This window comes from Camelina sativa, chromosome 8 (assembly GCF_000633955.1).
Source record: "Camelina sativa cultivar DH55 chromosome 8, Cs, whole genome shotgun sequence".
Classification (NCBI taxonomy): Eukaryota; Viridiplantae; Streptophyta; class Magnoliopsida; order Brassicales; family Brassicaceae; genus Camelina; species Camelina sativa.
The window spans coordinates 21,929,984-21,944,526 of NC_025692.1; the positions used below are offsets into that span (position 1 = coordinate 21,929,984).

General features: G+C 38.4%; 6 protein-coding genes across 13 annotated transcripts; 3 read left to right on the top strand and 3 right to left on the bottom strand.

The window, feature by feature from the left end:
- Window positions 21-1,396, top strand: LOC104707876 (60S ribosomal protein L19-3-like). Its single transcript, XM_010424314.1, has 4 exons — window positions 21-190; window positions 548-670; window positions 753-1,119; window positions 1,212-1,396. Exons 1-4 carry the CDS (start codon window positions 79-81, stop codon window positions 1,237-1,239), a joined length of 630 nt encoding a protein of 209 aa, XP_010422616.1. The 5' UTR covers window positions 21-78; the 3' UTR covers window positions 1,240-1,396.
- LOC104707880 (programmed cell death protein 2) lies at window positions 1,550-4,513 on the bottom strand. Its single transcript, XM_010424323.2, has 12 exons — window positions 4,426-4,513; window positions 4,168-4,315; window positions 3,686-3,933; window positions 3,510-3,593; window positions 3,290-3,423; window positions 3,080-3,177; window positions 2,898-2,986; window positions 2,693-2,807; window positions 2,455-2,609; window positions 2,307-2,377; window positions 2,098-2,212; window positions 1,550-1,877 (listed from the first exon to the last, which is right to left on the bottom strand). The coding sequence occupies exons 3-12, from the start codon at window positions 3,923-3,925 to the stop codon at window positions 1,719-1,721; spliced, it is 1,260 nt and encodes a 419-aa protein (XP_010422625.1). The 5' UTR covers window positions 3,926-3,933; window positions 4,168-4,315; window positions 4,426-4,513; the 3' UTR covers window positions 1,550-1,718.
- LOC104707879 (L10-interacting MYB domain-containing protein-like) lies at window positions 4,410-7,300 on the top strand. 4 transcript variants are annotated; one of them, XM_010424321.1, is made up of 6 exons: window positions 4,410-4,494; window positions 4,627-4,994; window positions 5,086-5,170; window positions 5,269-5,619; window positions 6,475-6,545; window positions 6,634-7,300. In XM_010424321.1, the coding sequence occupies exons 2-6, from the start codon at window positions 4,659-4,661 to the stop codon at window positions 7,117-7,119; spliced, it is 1,329 nt and encodes a 442-aa protein (XP_010422623.1). In that variant the 5' UTR covers window positions 4,410-4,494; window positions 4,627-4,658; the 3' UTR covers window positions 7,120-7,300. The 4 variants fall into 4 exon arrangements, with proteins under 4 accessions (XP_010422623.1, XP_010422621.1, XP_010422622.1 ...); XM_010424319.2 differs by lacking the exons at window positions 6,475-6,545; window positions 6,634-7,300 and adding an exon at window positions 5,779-6,402 and having other exon boundaries at window positions 5,269-5,690; XM_010424320.2 differs by lacking the exons at window positions 6,475-6,545; window positions 6,634-7,300 and adding an exon at window positions 5,779-6,402 and having other exon boundaries at window positions 4,455-4,545; window positions 5,269-5,690.
- On the bottom strand, window positions 6,288-9,082 carry LOC104707878 (protein DEHYDRATION-INDUCED 19 homolog 5). 4 transcript variants are annotated; one of them, XM_010424316.2, is made up of 6 exons: window positions 8,806-9,082; window positions 8,518-8,654; window positions 7,826-7,903; window positions 7,499-7,728; window positions 7,257-7,399; window positions 6,288-6,401 (listed from the first exon to the last, which is right to left on the bottom strand). In XM_010424316.2, the coding sequence occupies exons 1-5, from the start codon at window positions 8,885-8,887 to the stop codon at window positions 7,282-7,284; spliced, it is 645 nt and encodes a 214-aa protein (XP_010422618.1). In that variant the 5' UTR covers window positions 8,888-9,082; the 3' UTR covers window positions 6,288-6,401; window positions 7,257-7,281. The 4 variants fall into 4 exon arrangements, with proteins under 4 accessions (XP_010422618.1, XP_010422619.1, XP_010422620.1 ...); XM_010424317.1 differs by lacking the exon at window positions 6,288-6,401 and having other exon boundaries at window positions 7,151-7,399; window positions 8,806-8,893; window positions 9,027-9,082; XM_010424318.2 differs by lacking the exon at window positions 6,288-6,401 and having other exon boundaries at window positions 7,151-7,399; window positions 8,518-8,651.
- Window positions 9,390-11,603, top strand: LOC104707881 (syntaxin-42-like). 2 transcript variants are annotated; one of them, XM_010424325.2, is made up of 8 exons: window positions 9,390-9,745; window positions 9,927-10,200; window positions 10,466-10,555; window positions 10,679-10,759; window positions 10,919-10,996; window positions 11,084-11,149; window positions 11,250-11,330; window positions 11,402-11,603. In XM_010424325.2, exons 1-8 carry the CDS (start codon window positions 9,555-9,557, stop codon window positions 11,507-11,509), a joined length of 969 nt encoding a protein of 322 aa, XP_010422627.1. In that variant the 5' UTR covers window positions 9,390-9,554; the 3' UTR covers window positions 11,510-11,603. The 2 variants fall into 2 exon arrangements, with proteins under 2 accessions (XP_010422627.1, XP_010422626.1); XM_010424324.2 differs by having other exon boundaries at window positions 9,400-9,745; window positions 9,924-10,200.
- Window positions 11,758-14,110, bottom strand: LOC104707882. The gene has a single exon (XM_010424326.2). It carries the CDS (start codon window positions 13,959-13,961, stop codon window positions 11,949-11,951), a length of 2,013 nt encoding a protein of 670 aa, XP_010422628.1. The 5' UTR covers window positions 13,962-14,110; the 3' UTR covers window positions 11,758-11,948.

The window sequence follows — 14,543 nt, forward strand, 5'->3', positions numbered from 1 at the left end:
GTCATATATAAAGATATCGTCTTCTACGATCATCTCTTCTCCGCCAAAATCACAATCTCCACAAGGGAGGAAGCTGAAATGGTTTCGTTGAAGCTTCAGAAGCGGCTCTCAGCATCAGTGCTCAAGTGCGGGAAGAAGAAAGTATGGCTCGATCCGAACGAAGGGAGTGATATCTCCATGGCCAATTCGCGTATGTTGTTTTTCATACTTGCAAATGTTGTTGATATAGTTTTAACTTACTCAGTCTCGTTATTGTTTATATCTGCGATTGAAGATTCGTAGAAAATACAGAAGATTATGAATTTATGTAGCTTAATTTTGTAGGAGACGTTGAATGATTTGAACTTAGTCAGATGAATTTGAGCTAGGAAATGGTGTTGCTATTAGATAGCTTTGGATTCACTATGTTTTCTGTTAGTTACTGAATCAACATGCCATGTAACACTGTTGGTTCATGATTGTTGTTTTGTTTTTCGATATGAAATGGTGACGCATCTGTATGCATCTGGCAATTTGGGTTTAATTTCTGATTGTTGTGTAAATTTAGGCCAAAACATCAGGAAGCTTGTGAAGGATGGATTCATCATCAGGAAGCCAACAAAGATCCACTCACGTTCCAGAGCACGTCAGTTGAATATAGCAAAGAGAAAGGGACGTCACGCTGGTTATGGTATGTTACATTTGACCCACACACACTCTTTAAAAAACTCTCCACAGATGTTTTATGCGGCTATTGTGTATTAATGGTTAAGGTAAGAGGAAGGGTACTAGAGAGGCGAGGTTGCCGACTAAGGTATTGTGGATGAGGAGGATGAGAGTTCTGAGGCGTCTTCTAAAGAAGTATAGGGAGACGAAGAAGATTGACAGACACATGTACCATGACATGTACATGAAAGTCAAGGGAAACGTCTATAAGAACAAGCGTGTCTTGATGGAAAGCATTCACAAATCCAAGGCTGAGAAGGCTAGAGAGAAGACTTTGTCTGACCAGTTTGAGGCTAAGAGGGCTAAGAACAAGGCTAGCCGAGAAAGGAAACATGCTCGACGAGAGGAGCGTCTTGCCATGGGCCCTGGAGGAGGAGACATACCTGCCGTTGCACCACCTGCTCAAACCGCTGAGTGAGTTTTGATCTTAATCACATGTGAACCACATTTGTAACTTGTTGTGGCTACATTCTAAACTCTTTTTCATTGGGTCGTTTGTTTTGCAGGGTACCAGCAAAAAAGTCTAAGAAGTGAGAAGTTTGCTCAGCATTGAATTCTCTTTAGCAGTCATTTTGAATGGTTTTTGTATTCCAGCTTTGTGAAAACTCTTTGTTTGTGACAAATATGATAACTTTTGTCAGTAGTTCGTACTGTTTCCGGAGACTTAATTCCAGCCCTTTTTCTCTCTTAATCATCTTAGTAATACCCTTATCAACATGTTTTAGTACATAATCATAGTTGAGCTGGGATCATAGGTGAACTACAAGAGATATCAAACAGCTTTGCCCATAATTGTTTTTGCTTATAGCGAGATATAAGTTAGTGTAAATCGAAGTTTACTATAGGTGAAGCAATTTTTAAAATTTACCTTTTTCACAGAAATCTTTATAGAGATCGTTAAACAAACAAACCCATGAAAAGTTTACAAATACTAGGTTCGGTTCGATCGGATTCTTTAGGAACGAAACTTTCGAGGCAACAGCCAGCAGGGAACAGAAACAGAGGACAAGATTCTAAGTTGTCTGACTATATAGTTGAACCCAGACGAACTCTTCCTTGTAACTTAAGCTCGAGTCACATGAGTTCGCACACGTGTACACCACAATTGTTGCCCAGTCGAGAGATTCCCTATCGTTCTTCCCGCCGAAGAAGAACAGTAGCTGCGGCATTACCTGATAAAACCGCCATTAAAATGATAAGAACAGAGCCAAGCTTCCAATATGCAAGAACAGAGAAATGTATTTGTGTTTTTCTTGGTCAAAAGTTGATTTGATCCAACTAAAAATGTTGGTCAATTCTTAAACCAGTTTATAAGATAAACAAAAGAAGTGACTAAGACAAGGTCAATACAAGTTTCATGAGAGAAGAGTTCGTGAAAAGCGAAAGAATTACCTGAAATTCAAAACAAAGAGAACCACCACAAGATTTGCAATTGGGTATCTCAGATTTAGAGGCTCGTCCGCTTGCCATTGGCCAAAGAGGTTTAGCACCAGAGCTCCGGGAATATCTGGATCAATATGTATTTCACAATTTGATGTTATAAGATAATCAAGAAAAAAATGTATGCAAAAATTCACAACTTTTGTTTGTTTGAATCACACCTTAGAACTTGTTCAGGGGCTTTAGCTACACGTTGCTGGAAATCAACCCAAATCTTTTTATCAGCATCTCCCTGCACAAGCATGAAAATTGAGAATAATTCGAGGCATTTTGAAGTCTGCAAAAATGGCCATGACAAGTGACTTTTACCTCATAATCGTTCATTAGCGATTGCATTTGGTCGTTAACTTCTCTCTTTGAGACCAAAGATTTAGCTATTTCATCATCTCCGGACATCTCTGTATCATACTCACTTTCATCCTCATGGATCACTACAAATTCTTTCCATAGACTCTTACTCGCAACTGCACAAATCAAAATATTAATTAATATCATTAGGTTTACACACAGTTCCAAGGCTAAGAAAAGTTTGTGAATTTTTGCTAACCTTTCTGTTTTTGAGTTAGGGCGACCCTATTATTGACAGGGTCTGAGTCAGATGTCTCAATAACCGCTCGAAGCTGTTGGCATTCGGATTTATGACCCATGCGCCAATGCAGGGCCTGGAAATCAGACAGAATGTAAAGATTTGTTAAAAAGAGCAGATGATCAAGCGGAAAACAACAGAAACTACGATGCACATAAGCACACACCTGGTGTATCGGTGAACAATATCGAGCACTTTTGCAGCCACTACATAGTTTATCTCCTTTCCACGTTCCACACCACGTGCAAAGAGGAGCTGAAAGTAAAGCAGACAATATCAAGAATTGACTGACGATTAAAAGAGAATTCTCTCGGAATTGAGTCAAACCCATCAATTAGTTCACAATACCTCCATTTCCCAATGGCTTGTCTGTTCCATCGTGCTTTGGAGCCTCACTCGAGTAAAAAGGATTAACGCGAGGCAATTGGCAACGGAAAACCTTCATACTTCAGGAACCAAAAAAACCACAGTACTTTAGTGTAACAACCCACCTTAAAGAAGAGACAAAACAATACAAAGATGCAATATATATATATATAGTAAGAGGTATCTTTCTACCTCCGCAAAGCCTTCTCGGGGGAACGTTTCCATTGCTCATGTTGATCACGGAGGAGACATAACATTGATGGACACATGAAGAGAAACAACGACCGATGAAAAGTTGATTCCTTGTCCATGATAGGAGCATAGAGCTGCCAAATTTCCCCACAAACCCCATTAAATAAACTGATACAATAAACATGCAAAAACAACAAAACTAACTTTGTACGAAACTTACTTGCAGTACAAATTGCATAGGCTCTTCACATAGATCACACAGAATTGACTTCCCTGACGGTAAATTAACTGGATCTAACCATGCCTATACCAAGAATCAATACATAAGAACACATAAAAAGGAAGAAGAACCAAGAATCAATACATAAGAACATAAAAGCTGTTTTAACATAGTACCGGAACACCACCAGCTAGATTAGGGAACAGTTGACGAAGATTCGACCAAGGGAACCGAGGACTCTCAACGAAACCTAACGTCACAGGCTCATAATCTTCGTCATCATCATCATCATCATCATCATCAAATTCATCAATGTTTACGGGTTCCATTGCAGTTTCCTCATCTTCATCATCGTCGAGCTGAGTTATCCGGAGGCCTTTGAAATCATCCATGGAGTCTCCGTTGAAGCTACTCATCGACTTATCTGTGTTGAATTGAAACAAAAACAAGAAACTTAATTTTTAGGGTTTTACTCTCTTCGTTTCATTTCATAAAAACCTCTCAAAAAGTAATTACCAAGAAACAAATACACTAATCAGAATCTAATCATAAACTCCGAAATGTATATGTTACCAAAACTAAACTCGATGATACTGAGCTAATTACAAATCACATAATTTTTAAGAACAAATGTTAAGAAAAAAATTTAAAAACTTACAATACTCAGGAGATGGAGATGTTCTTGAGATAGCCGGGAAACGGGATCTTCTTCTTCTGTCAATTTAAACCCCAAAATTTTGTGGACATCTCTCACGCAGACGACGACGAAAGGGAGAAAACAAAACGTCACTCCCAAACGATAAACCCTAGACGAAACGTTGTCGGTTTAATATTTTAGGCCCATAATTAGTTAAAGCCCAACAAAGTAATATAAGCCCATAGAGTTTTCTAAATTGGTTGCGCGAGTAAACCTAACCTTATCCTGGACAACCGTATCCCCTAAATTCTCACCGGAACATCAATTTCCCGTTCGCCGGAGCTCTCTGTAAGCGACGATTCTCTGGTCTCTAGCTTATTTAGTCGAATCTAAGTCATGGTTCGTCAATCTTATATCTGATTTCGTAATTTGATTTTCTCAATTTCAAATTTTGTGTTCGTGAAATCGAATTTTTGTCAGGTATAGCTAGAAGAAGGAGAAATATATACATAATGAGCACACTTAGTAGAAACGGAAACGAGAGATTAAGAACGGTGTGGACACCTGAAATGGATCAGTACTTCATCGAGCTGATGGTGGAACAAGTGAGAAAAGGCAACAGATTCGAAGACCATTTGTTTAGTCAACGAGCTTGGAAGATGATGTCTTGTTCCTTCACTGCCAGGTTTAAGTTTCCATATGGTAAAGATGTTTTGAAAAACAGGCATAAGACGTTGAGGAACTTATTTAAATCTGTCAAGAGTCTTTTGAGAGAAGATGGTTTTACTTGGGATGAAACTAGACTGATGGTTGTTGCCGATAACTGCGTTTGGGATGAGTATCTCAAGGTGTGTTTTTTGCGTTTTGTTTTCCTTGTGTGACTTTGTGTCTTGTTCTTGAGGGTTAACTTTTTTTTTTTTTGGTTTTGATTCCTTGAAGGTTCATCCTGATTCGAGATGTTTTCGGATAAAGCCGATACCTTTTTACAAAGATCTGTGCTTGATTTACATGTCTGAGCACAAAGGTACAATCTTTAGTCTACTGTTACTTGAATCATTATTCCCTGTACATTTGTCACAAAGACTCTTCACCTGAGTTGTAAGTAATTTGTGAATGATTCAGCTGAGGAGAATAATACTCAGGGAGAAACCAAGATATTGATTCAGGAAGAAGAAGAAGGTTACAACAGAATATGTGAATCGTCGACAGTCATGTCTAACACAAAAGGAGGTAGCATCACACGGAGCAGGACTACTTGGCATCCGCCAATGGACAGATATTTCATTGATCTGATGCTGGACCAAGCGAGGAGAGGAAACCAGATTGAAGGTGTTTTTCGGAAACAAGCTTGGACTGAGATGGTTAATCTCTTCAATGCGAAATTTGAGTCTTACTTTAATGTTGATGTGTTGAAGAATCGGTATAAGACTCTGAGAAGACAGTTCAACGCGATCAAGAGAATTCTTCGATCAGATGGGTTTGCTTGGGATGATGAGCGTCAAATGGTTACAGCTGATGATATAGTCTGGCAAGACTATATAAAGGTAACTAACTGATTGCTCTGTTTAGTTGTTTAGTTATGGTTTTTAGTCTCTTTGTAAAAAAGTGTGGTCTTGTCTGAAACAACTGCAGGCTCATAGAGATGCAAGGCAATTTATGACTCGGCCAATTCCGTACTATAAAGATCTGTGTGTGCTCTGTGGTGATTCTGAGATCGAAGAAAACAACTGCTTTGTAGCTATGGATTGGTTTGACCCTGAAACTGAGTTCCACGAATTCAAGACCAGTGGAACCACAGATTTGTCTATTTCAGCTGAGGAAGAAGATAGCAACTCTCTTTTGTTTGACCCAAAGAACAAAAGAGATCAACTTGCTAATACTGATACAAGCCCTATAAACCCAAAGAAGCCTCGAGTTGATGAAACCCAAACCATGGCAATAGAGGATGCAGTTGAGGCTATTCAAGCGTTACCAGACATGGATGAGGAACTTATATTAGATGCTTGTGATCTGCTTGAAGATGAACTCAAGGCGAAAACTTTCTTGGCTCTAGATGTAAAACTACGCAAGAAGTGGTTGTTAAGGAAACTCCGACCTCAAGTAACTAAAGAATTATGAGCTGTATACAAACAAAGTAGACGTCTGAAGATAAACAGAAGAAGCTCATTGGCTTATCTTATAGACTACTCTAGTGTACTTTGCCAGAGTATCATATATAATACTTAAACACTAAGAGCAACAAAGATTCAAACAATGTATCTNTGTTGAAGAATCGGTATAAGACTCTGAGAAGACAGTTCAACGCGATCAAGAGAATTCTTCGATCAGATGGGTTTGCTTGGGATGATGAGCGTCAAATGGTTACAGCTGATGATATAGTCTGGCAAGACTATATAAAGGTAACTAACTGATTGCTCTGTTTAGTTGTTTAGTTATGGTTTTTAGTCTCTTTGTAAAAAAGTGTGGTCTTGTCTGAAACAACTGCAGGCTCATAGAGATGCAAGGCAATTTATGACTCGGCCAATTCCGTACTATAAAGATCTGTGTGTGCTCTGTGGTGATTCTGAGATCGAAGAAAACAACTGCTTTGTAGCTATGGATTGGTTTGACCCTGAAACTGAGTTCCACGAATTCAAGACCAGTGGAACCACAGATTTGTCTATTTCAGCTGAGGAAGAAGATAGCAACTCTCTTTTGTTTGACCCAAAGAACAAAAGAGATCAACTTGCTAATACTGATACAAGCCCTATAAACCCAAAGAAGCCTCGAGTTGATGAAACCCAAACCATGGCAATAGAGGATGCAGTTGAGGCTATTCAAGCGTTACCAGACATGGATGAGGAACTTATATTAGATGCTTGTGATCTGCTTGAAGATGAACTCAAGGCGAAAACTTTCTTGGCTCTAGATGTAAAACTACGCAAGAAGTGGTTGTTAAGGAAACTCCGACCTCAAGTAACTAAAGAATTATGAGCTGTATACAAACAAAGTAGACGTCTGAAGATAAACAGAAGAAGCTCATTGGCTTATCTTATAGACTACTCTAGTGTACTTTGCCAGAGTATCATATATAATACTTAAACACTAAGAGCAACAAAGATTCAAACAATGTATCTCATCTTTTCTAATTCTTACTCAAAAGTTGTCGATGTGATCGAATATGGCTGATGATATTAAACCTTGTACAAACTCTCTCTTCAGTGCCTTCTCTAGTAGCTCCGTATCTGACAAGGGAGACAGCAGTTTCCCGTCTCTGAGAACATGCAAAAGACAAAATGAAACTTAAGACAAGGTTTGAGAAAGTGAAACAAGGGACACAGAACAAAGAAAATGTCAAAAAGAAGATGCTTACTTATCCGTTGAATCCCTAACAGAGCTCTTCTCTTCCAAGCTTGCTTCACCTGACAAATCAGGCAGTACAAGCTTGGACTGGTTTTGTGACGGCGGATTGTAGATAAATGATAATAACGGGTCAGGAACACTTTTAGATGTATCAATAGTAGACAGTGGCTCATCCATTAGAGACTGTAAATATTTCCTAGTCCCTGGAGAAAATGTTGAATATGTCTCATCCTTGAAAAGGTAAGTTTTCGTCAAGGAACCCAAATGCCTCGATAGAAGTATACCATCATTTGGAAAAAAGGTTAAAAAGCAAGAAGAGTAAATTAAAAAAGGATATCTTTAAGACATCTCTGTGCTGCGTGGTAATGTGATCAACCATATGCATTTTCACCCGTCTGCTACAAACCGGACATATCTACATCACAAACCAAAGCTGAATTTGTAAGAAGCTATTACATTTATCATCACCAAAAAAACTACTTTCATCACTCAAACCTGAACCGGTTATAACTTTCTAAAGGTGATCTCTATAAGCATCAGGGAATTATCCAACTGAAGTAAAATCCAAGAGTCCCTACAAAGTACCAACTCTCTCTCTCTCTCATGACAGAACCACAATCCTCCTACCTACTAAAGTAAGCATGCAAAAGCACTAGAGTACAAAGAACATCGAAATTCACAACTAACTACTGTTTCATTGTAAAACCTCAGTGTCTAATAAAAAGAAAAGCAAATGAATTTTGAAGATGTGTTAGAGATATAACCAGTTTCAGAACAAAACCCTTTATTATTATAATAGTAGAGAAACAGAACACTAACGTAACAAGAGTAAAACACTCAACCTCGGCCGATCGAAACCTCCAAAGCACTCTCTAGCTTGGATGAGTCATTACAACCTAGACTGCATCTCTATATGTATATAATAAACCGTAAGATAAAACCCTATGAGAAAAGGAAATAAGAAAATAAATAATAATCCTAAATAGAAAGAGAAATATTCGTGACAAGATGCATATGAACTGCAATTACCCCATTGTTAGCGTCTAGTTGATGCTCCTCGTCGACATGGTGACACAATTCAACCAAATCATAATCATCTGAGCAAAACGGGCACGGATACTCCACTGCCGTTTCATCATCTTCAAACTCAATAATACATGAACCTACTAAACAAAATGTTTCACAAAACCTTAATTAACACCACAAAAGTCACAAAATTAAAACCCACTACACTGTAAGGGCCCAAAAACTCAAAGCTAAATCAAATTGGTAAAAAAAAAAAAAAAAAACAAAAAAAAAAGGGATTTTGAAGCTAACCAGACTGAAACTTGGCAAGTTCTTCTAATCGATATTTCTTGGAAGAATCAAACCCACAAATGCCCAACAAAGCTTCTTCCATTTGATTCTGAATCCAAAAGAGAAAAAAAAAAAAGAACCTGAAATTAAAATCTCAGATCACTTTTTTTATTTATTACAATTATTAAATGAGCATATTCTTGCTCCTCGTGTATTTATAATTTATTAGCATCTGTCAGTACTTTTTTGTTCAGCCTGAAAGTGCGAGGAAACACACCTAAAAGGCAAGACCTTTTAAATGTGGTCTTCTTTTTTTCTTACAAGGAGAATCCATGGACACGAATCTATTGAGGTAAAGCTAAATGACCAAACTACCCCTAATTGAGTAGTTTACCCCTAAACAACCGCCGTCTCTTTGTTGACTTCTAGTTCTAGCCGCGTAGAGTCCACGGACACTTTCGTCTATTGCGTCATCGTCTTAAAACGTGTGCTCCACACACTTATATTGACCCAATATCACAAGTGGCAAAAAAAAGCCTAATAATATATCATTGGGGCTTTTCAAGCCCATTTTTAATAAAGCCCAAATAATCATCATCCTTCGTTGTTAAGTCTGAAACGTTGTTTATTTGACGATTCAGATTCGTTTTGCTTTTTCTCCGACGACGCAAGCTCCGAATCCGAGATCGTGTTTTTTTTTCTCCGACGTGGAACTGAGCGACGGTGTACAAGAACTTATTTTTGTTGAGGATCAATTGATTTGGGCATTGATGACGACGAGGAATCGAACGACGGTGTACAGGAAACACAGGGATGCGTGTAAGAGCGCGCGTGCTCCTTTATCTCTATCGGCGTCTGATTCTTTCGGTGGTCCGGTGATCGAAATGGTCAGCGGTTCGTTTTCTCGGTCAAATCACTCTTCTTATGCTCCTTTGAATACCAGTGATCCTGGTCCATCAAGGTAATAATATATAAAGTGTTATTTCCGATTTTGTGATTTGATTCCGAAAAACTTGGGGAATTGATTCGAAATTTGTGATTGAATTGGACTATGGAGAGTAGTTTAGGGTTTAAAAAAAGCTTTGTTTTCTTGCTTTTGACATATTTGTTCATTCTATCTTTGTTGTGATTGTTTGCAGTAGTGATGCCTTCACAATTGGTATGCCACCAGCTTGGGTTGACGATTCTGAGGAGATAACTTATAATATACAGAAGGTGCGAGACAAAATGGGTGAATTATCAAAGGCTCATTCAAAGGCGTTGATGCCTACGTTTGGAGATAACAAAGGGATTCAACGTGAAGTCGAGTTGCTCATTCATGATATCACTGATTTGTTGAGGAATTCAGAAAAGAGGTTGCAGAAGTTATCTACCAGAGGGCCTTCAGAAGAATCAAATCTCAGGAAAAATGTGCAGGTATTGTTGGAGCCATTACCTTTTCTTTTTGTGCTTTTGGGTGGTTAAATGATCCTCAGATGAAACTTTCTTGATTACTATCTTGTGGACATTATCAGTTAGGAAAACTGTACAAAGTAAATTTGGGTTTTGATTCCTTTGTAACAAACTTTGGGTTAATATATGTTTTAAGTTTATAGCATGAGGTTGAAGTTCTGTCTACATGTATGTATAGTGGGGTTCTCCAATGGACTTGACCTACTCTTTGACATACTGTTTTTGACAGCGTTCTCTTGCAACAGATCTTCAGAACCTCTCCATGGAGCTTCGCAGAAAACAGTCTATGTATTTGAAACGTCTCCAGCAGCAGAAAGAGGTATCTTTCCTTTCTTTTTAAGAAACAAACAAACAAAATTTTGAATCTTGTGATTTTTGTATTGAGCACCCTAACATGGACGAATTTGGTGCTCTTATTTATATTTGGCTTCTCTAATCATAGGGTCAGGATGGAGTAGATTTGGAGTTTAACTTGAACGGAAAGATGCCGAGACTGGATCAAGACGATGAACTTGGTGGGATGGTAAGTGCTTAATCGATGCGTAAAAGTATATATTTGACATTACGAAACACTTCTTATGGTTGTCAAGCTAGAAAAACTCAGTTTTCCCAATCAAGTACCATTGCGTTGCTTACATTGCTAATACCATACTGAGAATCACTGGTCTTCAACAAATCTTAGGGTTTTGATGAACACCAGACAATCAAGTTGAAGAAAGGGCAACATGTCTCAGCGGAAAGGGAAAGAGAGATACAACAGGTAGCTTGGAAGCTTTTACTCTACGATATTTTAGGGAGCTGCTTGTTTCATTTTTCAATGGTGATTTAACTTCAGATTTCTTTTTAGGTTTTGGGGTCCGTGAATGACCTTGCTCAGATAATGAAGGACTTATCAGCTCTTGTGATTGACCAGGTTTCTTCTTGCTGACTTTTTGATTAAAGGGATAGAAATGGATGCAGAGTTTTTATTGGTTTCTCAACAATTAGTTTTCTTATGTTCTTGTATCAATTAGGGAACTATTGTTGATCGGATAGACTACAATGTCGAAAATGTTTCTACATCAGTCGAGGAAGGCTTTAAACAACTACAAAAGGTTTGATTCTTTACCAAAAAAACTCTTTGTGAATACTACAGAATTTTCACCTTATAGAGACATTTCAACAGGCGGAGAGAACACAAAGAGAAGGACCAATGGTGAAATGTGCGACGATACTCCTTATACTTTGTTTCATAATGATTGTTCTTTTAGTCCTTAAGAATCTTTTGCTTTAGTTATACACACCTTTTCTTTTGTTGTAACAGACCATAACCATGTTTTCTTTTCTTGTTCTTCATTTTTCCAAAATGAGATTGCAAGATTCTTAGATAGGCAAATCATACCAAAATAAGATTGCAAGATTCTTAGATAATAATGACTCATAACGGAAATGAACATGTAAAATACAAGAAATATAAAAGAAAAATCCTGAGCACATTAAAAACTATATATGACAAATCTACAATTTAAGTCAATGCAGCCATTGCTTCTCTTATTTGCTTCATCTGGTGAAGTGTAAGGGACGATGGGGATGACTTGGACGGACAAATGGCTCAGAAATTGAACTGCACCCGACATCGAATTCCATATCCCTATGCTGGTACTAATAACCATTAGACATTCTACTACAGGCAGCGAAAGTAATGAACCTCGTTTGTAACTAGAGTAAACTGCTCATTGTATAGCACATGTCGTTTCTTCCTTAGAAATCCAGCTCAGTGTTGATGGAGAAGGAAGTATTGTGTTGCAATCAATTGCCTCATCTTGCTTCAGGCATTCTAAAGAGCAAACATATTCATCTGAGGATCCAAGCATCTTCAGGATGATAGGAAAAATGCAATGCAACTTGCATGAGCTGCAAAACGGACGAGATACACTACTATTGAGCACCACCTCGTATGATGCATTTCTATCTTCAACTGTGCTTCTTGGCATGAGATTTGAAAAGTTTCCGAGCACACACTTTGTATGCAAACTAGTCTGGTGATCTTTACATGTGTAGAACCATTTCTTTGGATCGGATTCTTTTTCACAAATGTCACACCAATATGTACCACTTGCTTTTTCGTCATAGCATAGTGAGAGAGGATGATCGTCAACTCTATGCTTTACCACTTGTGGTACAGTGGCGCATTTGAAGCACAAGACAAATTTACAATCATCTTCAATGCATCTAAGCACATCATTACCCTTCTCGTTGCAGCCATTGCACCTCTTAATCTCTCCAACTTGTGAAATGTAATATAAGGGATGATCAAGACTAGTTGGATGGGAAAATGGCTCAGATATTGAACCGCACCCAACATCGAATGTCTTATCCCCATGCTGGTATCTGAAGCCATTTGAATATCTACCACAAGCAGCACACCCAAATAAATCAGCCTTGTTTGTAACTAAAGTAAGACGCTCATTGTGTAACACATGCCATTTCATTCTAGGAAATCCAGCGCAGTTTTGGTGAAGAATGAAGTCACAATCCACACAACCATAGAAGGACTGTAGACATATTGGATGGGTGCATGCGCGACACCATTTGTTGTCGTCGTCACAAAGAACACCATTAACGTGGAGTCTTAGGTGATGCTCTTTGTGGCTAAAATGTTGTATTGTGTTGTTATCTATTACCACGTATGGCTCTATATCCTCTGTTTCTTCAGGTACTCCTTCGATTTCTTTCCCATTCCACACATCTTTTGTAGTAGCACATTTCGAATGAACGACGTAGCCGGGACACCTCTCACAACAAAAACCTCCACAAGTCCAATCCACCTTCTTCCTACAAACTCTACACACAGAATTCACAACACCAAGAAGAGAAACTTGAGAGACACGGTGATCATGCCGATTAATGTTGATGAGGCACGGTAAGTCAAGACAGTCTTGGTGAATCATGAAGTCACATTGAACACAAATGTAAGGGCTTCTATCTCCGTTCAGTCCACAAGCATTACATGTAAACGAAAAGAGTCTTGGGAGAAGGGTGAGTTGGTGATCATGAGCTTTCAAATTCAGAAGAGACTGTTGTGGTGGGTTTAAATCACAACGCATATCCAAGGAGAAGTTGCACGAAGAGCAATGATAAAACAACATATCATCAATCTTTCTTGTGCAAAGACGACATTTTCCATCAGAATAGTCTGGTGATTGACCTGTGAAGAGCTTAAGGTGTTTTTTAAACTCAGATGGGCGCGATACGCAACCTTCATGGAAAGCTAACTCACACTCCAAACATACGTAAGGAAACTCAGCTCCAGTCTTCCCACATTTAGCATCACATCTGAACTTGCTCTGCTCCTTGTGAAGGGTAAGCTTGTGGTGATGCGTCTCGGAAATGTCAATGACCTCTGGTGGTGGGTACTTGGCGCAGTATAGATCCACGTCGAAGTCACAGATCTCACAATGATAGAATAGGTCACTGATGCTCCTTCCACATAAATCGCAGTATCTACTTGGTCCTTTAGTACTTAGAAGCTGAAGAGTGTGATCCGGGTGAGATGGGTGTTTGACATATTCAGAGGGCTCATCGACACATTTCTTGTGGACGAAATAGTCGCAGCTTTTGCAATAGTAGCCACCACCGATATCTTCTTCCAACAAGAGTCCACAGCAATCACCTTTCCTTACATCATCCCAAGGCATCATAAGATGTTCATGGACCCACGGCATTAACACTCCCTCAGAATCCATGTTCGTATACTAGGCGATTTGGAACAACTTCAAGAAGAAGAACAAGGTTTGGGTCTGAAATCTCAAAGCTTTCTCCTTTCACATTTCTTCCTCTATTAAAAGTCTTCTCTTAATCTCAACGACGATGGTCTTATAAAAATAATAGGTGTCAGACCTTTTGATTCTGTCTGGTGGTCTTTCTCATTAACACTAAAAACAATAAAAAAAAAAATTGTTACTATTGTAATAGTGACAATCTATCTAAGCGTATTATTATTTTATTAAAACGAACCACTTGTAAAAAATAGTCATTTTTTTTGCAAATTGTTTTGCTGACTTAGGTTTTGTGCAATGCTGAAGATTGATGAATTTTGTGCAATGCTGAAGATATTGAGAGTAATGTGTGATAGAACCTTCCACTTACAAAATTACAAAAATCCACTAGATGACTAACATAGAACGAAGGTATCTTTAGTGTTCTCGAAATTCATAATTGTTTTATTAAACCGAAACACAAAATAAAAAATCAACTTTTGATTCTTTATTATTGTCATTAAAACAGAAGAAGAGAGACGACACTAAAATATATATATACGAGCCTCA